Source organism: Silurus meridionalis, chromosome 4, assembly GCF_014805685.1.
Source record: "Silurus meridionalis isolate SWU-2019-XX chromosome 4, ASM1480568v1, whole genome shotgun sequence".
Lineage (NCBI taxonomy): Eukaryota > Metazoa > Chordata > Actinopteri > Siluriformes > Siluridae > Silurus > Silurus meridionalis.
Genome location: NC_060887.1, coordinates 15,602,801 through 15,615,160, shown reverse-complemented (window position 1 = coordinate 15,615,160; position 12,360 = coordinate 15,602,801). Strand labels below are relative to the sequence as shown.

General features: G+C 36.5%; 1 protein-coding gene across 5 annotated transcripts in view; it reads left to right on the top strand.

Moving 5' to 3' along the window:
* Positions 1-12,360, top strand: part of LOC124384181 (F-actin-uncapping protein LRRC16A-like) — a 49,827-nt gene that overhangs the window by 15,604 nt on the left and 21,863 nt on the right. For all 5 annotated transcript variants that reach the window (XM_046846829.1, XM_046846830.1, XM_046846828.1 and 2 more), the window contains exons 4-17: positions 347-406; positions 622-743; positions 863-960; positions 2,096-2,166; positions 2,258-2,331; positions 2,468-2,543; positions 5,722-5,810; positions 5,976-6,070; positions 6,271-6,357; positions 8,331-8,434; positions 9,031-9,108; positions 9,337-9,413; positions 9,533-9,637; positions 10,858-10,927. In XM_046846829.1, coding sequence (XP_046702785.1) covers positions 347-406; positions 622-743; positions 863-960; positions 2,096-2,166; positions 2,258-2,331; positions 2,468-2,543; positions 5,722-5,810; positions 5,976-6,070; positions 6,271-6,357; positions 8,331-8,434; positions 9,031-9,108; positions 9,337-9,413; positions 9,533-9,637; positions 10,858-10,927 — 1,206 coding nt within the window. The remainder of the gene's footprint in view (positions 1-346; positions 407-621; positions 744-862; positions 961-2,095; positions 2,167-2,257; positions 2,332-2,467; positions 2,544-5,721; positions 5,811-5,975; positions 6,071-6,270; positions 6,358-8,330; positions 8,435-9,030; positions 9,109-9,336; positions 9,414-9,532; positions 9,638-10,857; positions 10,928-12,360) is intronic.

Sequence of the window (12,360 nt, the reverse complement as noted above, 5' to 3'; positions counted from 1 at the left end):
AAAATGTAGTAGATCTCACTTTACAATATACAATAATTGCTTATTTATTTTCTAATGTTAGCTATATTGTATTTATATTATTTTAGTTTTTAAGTTTAGAAAATTCTAGTAAATAATTGTTTGTTTTCATAATAAATAATCGGTTGTGTTTGTTCTGTACATATTAATATATTGGATTAACCAGATTTGTTTAACCATTTATTTATTTAGTAATTATTTTCCCAGAGGATCCAGTCGTTTTGCTTGTCAACAAAAAATTTATTTATTTATTTTTTTCTTCAGAATCTTTTTTCTGTTTGCAAAATCTTTTTTTTTTTGTTAGTTTGTGCGTGCATATGTCTTTCAGGTAGAACAGACATTCAGTTATTTGGAGATTCAGGGCATCATATGTACCAAACCCACACAGGTAATTTATTACACACACACACACACACACACACACACACACACACACACACACACAGTTTAGGGGATTTCACTATCAAGTATAATTTAAGGTCATCACTCTGCCCAATAAATGTGTATTTGCATCATATTTAAAGGTGTGTTAAACTGTGTGTGTGTGTGTGTGTGTGTGTGTGTGTGTGTGTGTGTGTGTGTGTGTGTGTACCCGCACCTCAGTGTGTGTTGGAGCATGAGAAAGGTCAGATCTCTCTTAGACTGGTGTCCATGGAAGAGGTGAATGAGGTTGTGGGTCAGATTGGCTTATGCGTGCAGAGGATCTGTCCTGCTCTGTCTCCTGTGTAAGTCTCTCTCTCTCACTCACTCACTCACTTACTCACTCACACACACACAAATAAATATATATAAAAATAAAAAATTAAATGTTTTTTAAAACTGTGTGTGTGTATGTGTGTGTCAGTAAGGTGATGAAGAAATTGTCCATGGAGCCTCCAGAGAGAGTCGCGACTTTACAGAGCATCTGGGAGACTCAGAGTGCAGGAGATCCTGGACCCTGCGGTAAACACACACATGCACGCACACACATTGTTAAACTTGAAACACATAATTTACAGCTCCATGTCTTTGCTTCATTAATAATTTTTGTGTTGGGTGCTTTGAGTCTTCTTTTTAGATGGAGTCAAACGTTTGTTGATTTGTTATGGGTTTTTCATTGTTCGCCCCTCATGTCTATCTGGGAGTCCTCCTCTTGGGTTTGGCCATAAAAGCATACGAATTTCTTGAAAGAAAGGGTGATGAATTACTGCCTTTTTTACATGCTTCTGTGCTCACCCAGTACCAGTAAACTTTTACATTATGAATCTCTTATTCTTTTATCCAAACTAGTTAATGGAACTGGGAAATTAACCAAACATTTGCTGCATTTCAGGTCTTCTACAGGCTGGTTCATATTTAGCTTTCCCGCATTTGTAGCAAATGGGTTTATTTTTACAGCCAGCAGAACCATTACTGAATTTTTGGCAGTTAAAACATCTCCTCAGTGGAGAAAGAAAATGATAGATGCAATTAAATATCCTAGTTGAATCTTCTCCAGTAGTTGAGGTTTATTGAATGTTAGGATTTAAGTGCCTGTTTTGATGATCTAGTCCTCTTTTTCGATTGAATTCTTTTTATGTTGGTTACATCTCATTGTCTAAATTCAGATGCTATTACAGCTTTGTCCATATCATAAAGTTCTCTGGTTTGAATTATTGCTGTTTAGTAATGGATGGTAATAGGCCTTCATACTGAAAACGTACATGTCTTCTAACTAAACAGTGAAGAACCCCAGCATGTGATCACTGTAAAGCAAACATGACTATTAAACATATAATAATGGACTTTAATACCCTTTTTGACACAAGACAAATATGTAGGCATCACCAAAGAAATATAAGTATTTTTGGCATAGTCGAAACACTGTAAGACACACTTGCTATAGTTTCTCATCCTACCTCCTTGATCTTGCCATAAAAATTGCCATTTATGTCGGAATGACATTAAAAGAACAAAACAACAAACGATCCTCTGCTGTCACATGCATGATCAAGCCAAACTACATCAACAACATCTGTATGTTTACTGAAGGGTGTGTGTGTGTGTGTGTGTGTGTGTGTGTGTGTGTGTGTGTGTGTGTGTGTGTTCTGATTTACAGGTGGATTCTCTCAGCAGTACAGATGTGTGTGTGACTGGCTTGGCTTACCTTACAGAGAAGAAGTTCAGTGGGTGAGTACATGTACACACACATTCACAAACAGAGGAATGATGATATCACCCTCTCTCTTAAACTGTATTTGTGTGTTTTGTTCTTTTTTAGGATGTGGACACAATTTATCTGACGCAAGACACACGCGAGCTGAACCTTCAGGATTTCAGTCACCTAGAGAACAGGTAAAGCTTGAATTTGTTTATGTTGAATAATCATACCCTTAATACAATTGAATTGGTGTTAATGTTACGGGGTAGAATGCACATATGTGATTTAAACACGCCTAATCTTGTCTTTTTTTTTTTTTTTTTTTGCCAGGGATTTGGTAGCAATAATCGCCGTTCTAGAGTTCAACCAGTGGTTCACCAAACTCGCCACAAAGGACTACAAACTGGTGAGCTAAGTATTGTGACACTGGAATTTCAGCCATACTTTCAGTACACAAGTTGGAGGCACACAGTTGTATTGGACATCTCTGGGTGTAGTAGCGTTAAATATTCCCTTCACTTGAACTAGGAGACCCAAACCTGTTCCAGCATTACAATGCCCCTGTGCACAAAGCCAGCTTCATAAAATAATGGCTTGCATGGTTTGGAGTGGAAGATCTTGAGTGGCCTGCTGTTGAGCACTGACCTCAATCCTATTGAAACTTTTGGGATGAATTGGAACACTAATGGCACCCCAGTCCTCCTCACGTTGCTGTACATCAATACCTGAATTTACTTGTAGTATCTGACAAAAGTGAGTACACCCCTCACATTTCAGTAACCGTTTTAGTAAATTCTCAAGGGACAATAATATAGAAATAATACTTGGGTACATTTTAGAGTAGTCAATGTGCAGCTTGTACAGCAGTATAGATTTACTGTCCTCTGAAAATAACTCAACATACAGCCATTATTGTCAAATAACTGGCAACAAAAGTGAGTACACCCTAAGTGATAACAGCTGCATGTAGTTTAGCCATCCAAAGCCTCATGTCCTGTTCATAATTTTCATGTTTTTGTCTGCTTGACAGGACCATACAAATTTGTGTATCTTGTAAGGATTTGAGAATTAGAATTGTTGCTCGTCACAAAGATGAGTTACAATGCAGTGATCAGGGTCATACAGAAGTTTTCCAAGACGGGTTCCACACAGAACAGGCCTCACAAGTTGAGTCCTTGTGTTTTCCGTCAGGTGCAGAATCTGGCTTGAAAAAAAAACAGATGCATGAGTGCTGCAGCATTGCTTTAGAGGTTGCAGAAGTGGAAGGTCCGCTTGTCAGTGCTCAGACCATATGCCACACACTGCAGCACTGTGTCCAAGAGCATGAATTACTGGAACCATGTACTGTGTTTTGATGAGACTAAGATACATTGTTGGCTCAGATGGTGTCCAGCATGTTTGGTGATACCCTAGAGAGGAGTACCAAGAAAATTGTGTCTTTACTACAGTCATCATGGTGGTGGGAGCATCATGGTCTGGGGCTGCATGAGTGCAGCTGGTACTGGGAAGATGAAGTTTATTAGGGAAAACATGGATTCCTACATGTACTGTGGCATTCTAAAGCAGAACGTGCTGCCCTTCCTTAAGAAACTGGGCCGAACAACAGTTTTCCAACATGAAAACATCTACAAACACACAACCAAGATGACAACTGCCTTGCTGAGGAAACTGAAGCTGAAGGTGTTGAAGTGGCCAGGTCTGTCCCCAGACCTGAACCCTGTTTAGCATTTGTGGTGCATCATCAAGCGGATTTGGAGAGTGCAATGTGTCTATCATCCAGCAACTTAATGATGTCACAAAGAGGATTCCAGCAACAATATGTGCAGCTCTAGTAAAATCCATGCCCAGGAGGATTGAGACATTGTGTTCAAAGTGTCAATATTTTGTTTTCCAGCATTTTTAAAATGTTAACTTAGGGTGTACTCAGTTATTTTTATTTTGAGTTATTATTAGAGGTCAGTAAATCTGAACTGCTATACAAGCTGCACATTGACTACTCAAATATATCCAAATTTTATTTCTATAGTATTGTCCCTTGAGAAGATACACTAAAATAGTTGCTGGAATGTGAGGGGTGCACTCACTTTTGTGAGATACTGTAACTCCTTTGTGGCTGAATGAGCACAAATATCCACAAACAGTCCAAAAGTGGAACAAAAGAGTGGGGGTTTTATAACACCAAATGGGGACTAAATGTGGAATAGAATGTTTATTAACCCCACAATAATCATAAATGATAAGGTATCCACAAACACTTTTTTTTCTTTTTTGATAAATCTTTTACCTTACTGTTAAAAGACACTAACACTGAAGACTCCTTCAATCAATGTTCGATATTGTTTTCCTTGTTTATATATATATATATATATATATATATATATATATATATATATATATATATATATATATAATGGTGCTTTCTTATTGAAACATTTGCTTAATTAAACAATAGCGATTTAGTTTTAACCATTCTTCTTCTTCTTCTTTTTCTGGATGAGAGAGAAAATAAGAATGAGACAGAAAAGGTTTTTCTTTTTTTTTTTTTTCTTTTTTTTTTTTCCCTTTTTCTCTGGAGCTTTATTGTTTAGAAAGTGTGTGTGGCTTTTGGACAAAACTGGGATGACTCAGCTAAATATAAAGGCAGTCTGTTAGGAGTGGTGATAAAAACCGAGCACCTGCATTAGATGGAATTGATAGAAAGAAATGAGGGATGATATTAAGGCATAGTCTCTTTAAACTGTTCATCGATGATCCAGTAAATACATTCTATCAGGGTTAAAAAAACTTTATTTTGGAGAGACTGGATGATGTTTGTTTCTTATAATCACTAAAACTAAGACTGGGTTTGTTAGGTTTCCTCAGGATTTTGAGTGAGACTGTAATGTAGGTTATCAGAGAATTAGGAGGGTTATAAATAATTGAGCGCTATAAGTTTATAGATAGAATATTCCAAAATCATGTACAGTCGGAGAGAAGCGTTCCGGGAAAATTCAAAGATAAATATCAGAGCCGTCCTTCTCATTTTCCCTTTATGTGGGATTTGGAGATGATTTATTTTTTTCTTTTTACATAAAAGAGTCTTTGTGTTTCAAGGATGGGATCTAAAACTGTGTGTGTGTGTGTGTGTGTGTGTGTGTGTGTGTGTGTGTGTGTGTGTGTGTGTGTGTGTGTGTGTGTGTGTTAGATGGGTGGGGCTTGGGCAACTTTTAAACAGTTACCCAAAACACCAGAAAATAAATTACCTTCTAACCAATTCAAATTAAGTTTTGTACTGTGTAAAGTACAGTGAACTTGTATCATTCTTTTTTCTCTTTGTTTTCTGTCTTTTTCTCCAAATCATACACAGTGATATTATACCTTAAGAGAAATGTAATTGTGCTTTAGAAATTCTGAAAGTGAGATTAATTAATTAATTAATTTATTTATTTATTGTGTGCTAAAGAATTTTTAAACTTCAGAAAGTAAGTTGTAAAATGTTCATATTAATATTGTCCTGTAATTATGTGGACCTATATTTGATTTTAGTGTGTGTGTGTGTGTGTGTGTGTGTGTGTGTGTGTGTGTGTGTGTGTGTGTGTATAAAGTCAGCAGACGTGTGCGATCAGATTTTAAGAGTTGTTGCACGTTCCAGTCGTTTGGAGGAGCTTGTCCTGGATAATGCAGGACTCAAAGTGTAAGAAATCACACACACACACAGCTTTATTTCTGTGTAATCACTTGGAATGTGATTGTACTCCCTACTGTATGTGTATTTAAAGAGTGGGGCATTTTTTTTTTTTATTATTATTATTTTCCGATTTATTTGTAGATATGTGTCTCTATGTCTGTGTTATTGCAGTGATTTTGCACAGAAGCTGGCAAACGCTCTCTCTTGTAACTCCAACTCAGGACTGCATTATCTAAACCTCGCCAACAATCCTCTGGAGGACAGAGGTAGGGATGAGTTTGCTATTTTTTGTCTGTAAAATGGCTGTCAGATTTTGTTGGTTTACTACGTGTTCCTGCTTTATAAATACAGATCGTGTGTGTGTGTGTGTGTGTGTGTGTGTGTGTGTGTGTGTGTGTGTGTGTGTTTATAGGCAGTCATGGTGTTGCTGTTGCTGCTACTGATTATTGTGTTTTTTCTTTTTCAGGAGTTGCTTTTTTAGGTGCTCAGTTTGCTAAACTCCGTAAAGGCCTCAAACACCTCAATCTCTCCAGAACCTCCTTATCACCCAAAGGTAATCACCTCACCACTTCATCACCATTTAACCAGTTCAGTACACACTGAACAACACTGACATTACACACTGTGTGCACGCCCCTCAGGAAAATCTAAAAACAGACAAGGGGGAATAATGTAGTCAAATTCATTTAAATATTGGGGCACTTACTTTTATTTATTTATTTTATATATATATATATATATATATATATATATATATATATATATATATATATATATATGTATATATGTATATATATATATATATATATATATACACACAGTGTGTATATATATATATATATATATATATATATATATATATATATATATATATATATATATATATATATAATATCAAATTTTATTTCTTTAAATTATGATTTTATTATGCTAAACACGTCTGTGCCCCTTAAGAATCTTGGATAAAATAAAAAGACATTTTATAAAGAAAAAAAAACGCACAGATTACAGATGAATAAAGTGTGAGTTAGTCTTTGTCCTGAGAAACTCTTTCTGTATCATTATCATTTCCCGTTAGGACGTCTGAGTAACAGCTGCTTATTTATACACGTATTGATCTGCAGTTTCCATGGGAACCTCAGTACTTTTCCGGACTGGAAGTCATAATGACCCTGTGTATCTGTTGTTACTTAAAAATGCTGTAAATGAACCAAGACCTGGCAACAGCGAGGTATATGGTGGCGCATGAGTAACAGTCTGGCGTGTAGGCATACGGCTAAATCGTATCTGACGAGTTACCATATTTTTCGGTCTATACTTTACTATTTTCACACGTTTTGAACGCGGCTTAAACAACGAAGCGGCTTATTTATAAATTCTTTCTGGGTTTTTCCCAGTTTCACAAACTTCAAGCCAAAAAACTGAACCCCATAACATTAGACCAATGAAATTTCCGACCGGAAACGAAAAAACACAACTCACCTGTGTTCTGAGCTGCACGGCATCGGGAGAAAAAACTTTTTTTTTTAACGCACGACGATGCCAAAAGAAAAACTCCCGAGAGAAATAGTTGTGAAAGGAAGGAGGAAGACAGTGAACAATGACTTTCTTGGTCGGCTACTGTTTAGATAAAAGCCGTTGTAGCGCGTTGAGTCTGGATGATGGGAGAGCTCGCTAACTCCAGTTACAACAGAAATCATATAAGCACAGACAGGTTTACAAAACTCGTGCTTTTTTTATTTTTCTTGGCAACAGCGTTATGGGTTAGTCAAAAAAACTTAGAAAATTAGCATCAGAAAATAATAAGGACATATTCCTTGGTCTTGCACACATGCAGTAATAGCGGAAAAATGCGGCAGCAGGCTATTCCCAAAATACCGCTCTGCTCTTAAAGGAAGCGCAACATATTTCACCCGTTACACCGTGTAACAGACACTGTCTTTCGTTAAAGCCTGTGTAAAGTTCATTAGTTTCAGGCTTATTAGGCTTATAGACAGGTGCGGCTTATTTATGTTTAAAATAAAAATCTGTCAAATGCGGCTTATATATGGGTGCGCTTTATAGTCCGGAAATTACGGTAAATAAAAAATAGGTGTGGTGTGTATTGGACATGAGGCTAAAACAAAAAAATTATAGGTTTGATTACCTGTATTCGTCAAACAACTATTATTCCAAGTACAAACTCTTTCCTGAATTGCCCAATTGTGATTATAAACTTTGCAATTGAGTTGTTTAGTTAGTTTGTGTGGGTTTTCTATAAGAGAGAACATGCATAGTGTGATCTTTGTTTTTTACAACATTGTGAGGAACAATGCAGATGTCTGAAAAGCTCAGCTTGTACACACACTTGTGTGACCTGTGATGTGAATGAGTCTCAAACCTTGCACAAAACTATACACGCTGTGATACTGTGACGTTTTTGCAGAGAGACCGATGTAGAGCTTTTATAGGTGGTTCCTCCATACATTGTGCTGGTGTGATGACACTCTGTGTGGTGTGTGTGTGTATGAATTTGTCATGATTAAGGGGTGAACAGCCTCGCCCAGTCGCTGAGCTCTAACCAGTCCATGCCCAGCACGCTCAGCTACCTGGACCTCTCAGGGAACCTCCTGCGTGGAGATGATCTCTCTGTGAGTATGCCTTTATTTATCTCTGCTAGAGCCTCTAATGATGCTAATTAGATGGCATTCAGTTCTAGTGTTTTTCATAGGAACCTTTTAGGAATAGTAAATCTTTCTAAATGTTTTTTAAAAACATCCTTTTAGTATGAATTGAATAAATAAGAGTTTTACATGTGATAAAACACACTATTCTTAGAACCTTGGTAAGGATTTATAAGGAGTGTACATTATAAGAACAATAAGGTTCTACCATGGTTGTTTGAATAATTAAGGGCCCTTAGCTTTAAAGGTTTTTCAAAGGTACAAAAATTGTCAGTTTGTTTTTTCTACACAAAGGACCTTTTTATTTGCACCTTCTGGGTTCATATTTACATCAAATCCAAAAAGTACAATTCAGGGCATTTAAGGTCCTCCAGAAGTACAACTAAGAATACTGAAGATCTGGAGTATCACAGCATGTTCTAAATCTTTTTATTCAAAACGTTATTATTATAATGTTTATGCTTATTTACAAATTTGTGTCTGAGCTAGAAGCTTTACTCCACTTTTCATTTGTTGGTATGTCAAATAGCCCCAAAGCTGACTGTCACTTTGTTTTCCCACAGCATTTTTATCAGTTCCTGGGTCAGCCGAACAGCCTAAGCACGCTGGACTTGTCGAACACAGACTGCTCGCTCGAGTCGGTAAGCGCAACACTCGCACACTCGCACACACACACACACACACACACACACACACACACTGCTAATACTGGTAGGGCATTGCATTAGCATTTGATATGACACTAAATCTCGGATCTTCATTTAAAAAAACAACTGTTTGCTGAAAAACTATTTATTCTGCACTTTTCTTCATATTCAATTAATGAATTAACAATTCATTTTTCTCTCATTAATGTTTGTGTGCTGTAGCTTTGCTCTGCTCTTCTGAAAGGTTCTCTTCAGCATCTCTCCGTTCTTAATGTCTCAAAGAGCATCTTCGTTCACAGGTAAGGAGCTGAAGAATTTTCTACTCTTGTTCATTCAGATTAATTCACAATTATATCCAATTAGACTGTGTGTGTGTGTGTGTGTGTGTGTGTGTGTGTGTGTGTGTGTATATATACAGGAAAGGTAAAGATATTCCTCCTGCATTCAAGCAGTTCTTCAGCAGCGTTGCCTGCCTCAACACCATCAATGTCTCCGGGACCAAACTGCCTCCTGAGGCTTTAAAGTAAAAAATATATAACTCAATCCCTTTCCATGTTTTTGCGTTAATTGATTTCATCTACATAATTATTAATTTTGCAAAGTTCACAACAAAGAAAATTAATTTTGTGTTGACTGTAGTGACTTCCAAATTTCATGTCTGACTTCAAATCAAATTACTATTATTGCTCATTGTTCTTTAATTTTGACAAGCATAATGTCTTTTTTATTTTTGCTTAATTTCACCAAAAAATTTTTTTTTTTTTTAAACAACCACAGTGTCATGGATAGACCAGGCGTCAGAAACTGGGAGTAAAATAAAATGTCATTTATTTGGTTTAAACATACACACACAGGAGAGCTTGAGCTGTGATTTGAGCAAACGGTACTCTTAACTGATTGCTCCTTAGAAGCGTAGCAAGAAGCATGGAAGCACAGGGATTCAGAGAAGTAGAAAGTCCAGGTGATCTATGGTCATAACTGGTAGATCGGACCATGTGTGAAGGAGAATAGAGACCTTATAAAGGGGACGGGTAAATGGGGAACAGGTGTAGGTGATTAGTAGGAGAAGGACAGGTGTAGGTGATTTTGTAGGAGGGAGAGGCTGAGTGAGAGTTTGAGCATTAGAGGGAGGTGTGACTGGTGGCTCCTGACACACAGACCCATTCATGAGACAACATTTACATTTCTGCCAATATTTATTTTCCTTTCCATTACTAAAAAAATTGACTAAATTGCACTTTTTGTGCTTTTTATGTTTGAGCAGTCACCACCATCATATTTTTTATTTCTGTACAGCATAACACACATTTTCTCCATTTTATAGTGGTTTGGCAGGCTAGCATTCTAGCCAAATTTATATCCAACTTTCATTTTTGAACTCCCAGCTGTCCATCATAATGTTTTATGGATTTTGCAGGGAAATTAGCATCATGTTTTCAATTAGCAGTTCAACAATTCTGACAAAAATTGCAGTGATGCATTTTCCATCGTTTATATCTTTTTTTTTTAATTAACCAGGTCACAGGCATTGACCACCAGTATTTATTTATTTATTTTTGTATTTGTATTTATTGCTATTCAAATATTATTTATATTGCATACTGATTTCTACAGAAATCTGTCAAAAATGTTCGCATTTTGAAAACATTTTCGTGATCAATATCTGCATTATTAGTGACCACAATCTGGGCAAATCTTCACACATGAAATAAGTGCTGTGTGTGTGTACATGTGTTTGTGTAGAGCACTCCTGCTCGGCCTGGCCTGTAACCCCAACCTTAAAGAGGTGTCTCTGGATCTCAGCTGCTGTGAGGTGAGATATGCAGATAAGCACATATTAATCATTTATTTACTTCTCACAGAATTTCATCTGCAGAGCTTCATGTACAGAAGATCATATCTAATCTGCTCAATAAATAAATTCCTGTAACAGATATTTACAAGGAGTAATTGATGTTTGTTTTTGCCAAGAGACTGCATAAAAGGTCAAATCTTTCAGATTACTAAAAAAATCTAAAAGTACTCAAAAAAAAAAAATCACCAGTTGCAGTTTTAGTGTGTGATTGTGGAAATAAAGGTTAGGGTTAAGTGGAAAATTCCCACAATCTCTCCTACACACAAATATGTGACATTCCTAAGGGAATTTCAGCATAATGAAACCCTGCAGAGTGCAGAGTAACGCTTTTGCAATACTAATAGTGTGTGTGTTTGTATTCGTTCGTTGAGCGCACACACATTTCAAGTTCACACATGCTAAGATCCTGATTCTTATAAGCAAACACTGATGACATCACTTGAGTTGTGCATCATTTCTAAAGCATGTTTTTACCAGTGCTAGAGTTATTATAAGTGCGTGTGTTCTGGTGTATGTAATGACGCTGTTTCGCCTGATTTGTTTTTATTTTCATTGTTTTTACATCGCTTTTTGCCTGATGCATGATGCTAGAATTTTATTTTTCTTTTGCTAATTTGCCCCACCTCCTTTTCCCATGATGCATCATAAAGCTTGGCCAATGTGTAAGTACAGACAGCAGTAACTGCATGCTTTAACACACACACACACACACACTGCTTTCATAAACATTTCTGAATGATCGAAAACATTAACATATCAATGATTCTTTGGCAACATGGCAACAAAACTCATTTTGCAGGGTCGTGTGTTCGTTTGTATATTGCTTGTTTATATGCATGGACACATTTCATCTTTTGTATGATTTTGTGTGTTTTCCTGTGTTAAAACATAACACATACAAAACTACACTGCAGCTTTGTGTCAATGAAAGTTTCATGAGCCAAGTTTCTTTCTCATTAGCACGATTTTGTTGGTAACATTAGCACACTATCAATGTAGGTTTACACTACACTGAAATCAGGGCTCTTGCACTGGAAGAGATCATTAATGTCTTTAAAGAAGCTTCAGATGTTTTATGTTTTTTCTTCTAGGTTTCTTATATAGTCATTTTAGACTTTGGCTGGTTAGAGTTCTTTGTGTGAATGATTAGTGTTTGTTTACAGAGTGTTTATTAAAGTTTATGTGTTTGTATGTGTTAGGGGCAGTGTGTGTGTGTGTGTGTGTGTGTGTGTGTGTGTGTGTGTGTGTGTGTGTGTGTGTGTGTGTGTTTACTAGAAGCAGTTTTTGTTTTTTAATAGAATCAGTGATTGTGTTTATTAGAGTGTGTGTGTTAGTATCTGTGTTTATTATGAGCAGTGTGTGTTTTAGTACCTGTGTGTATTTTCATATCG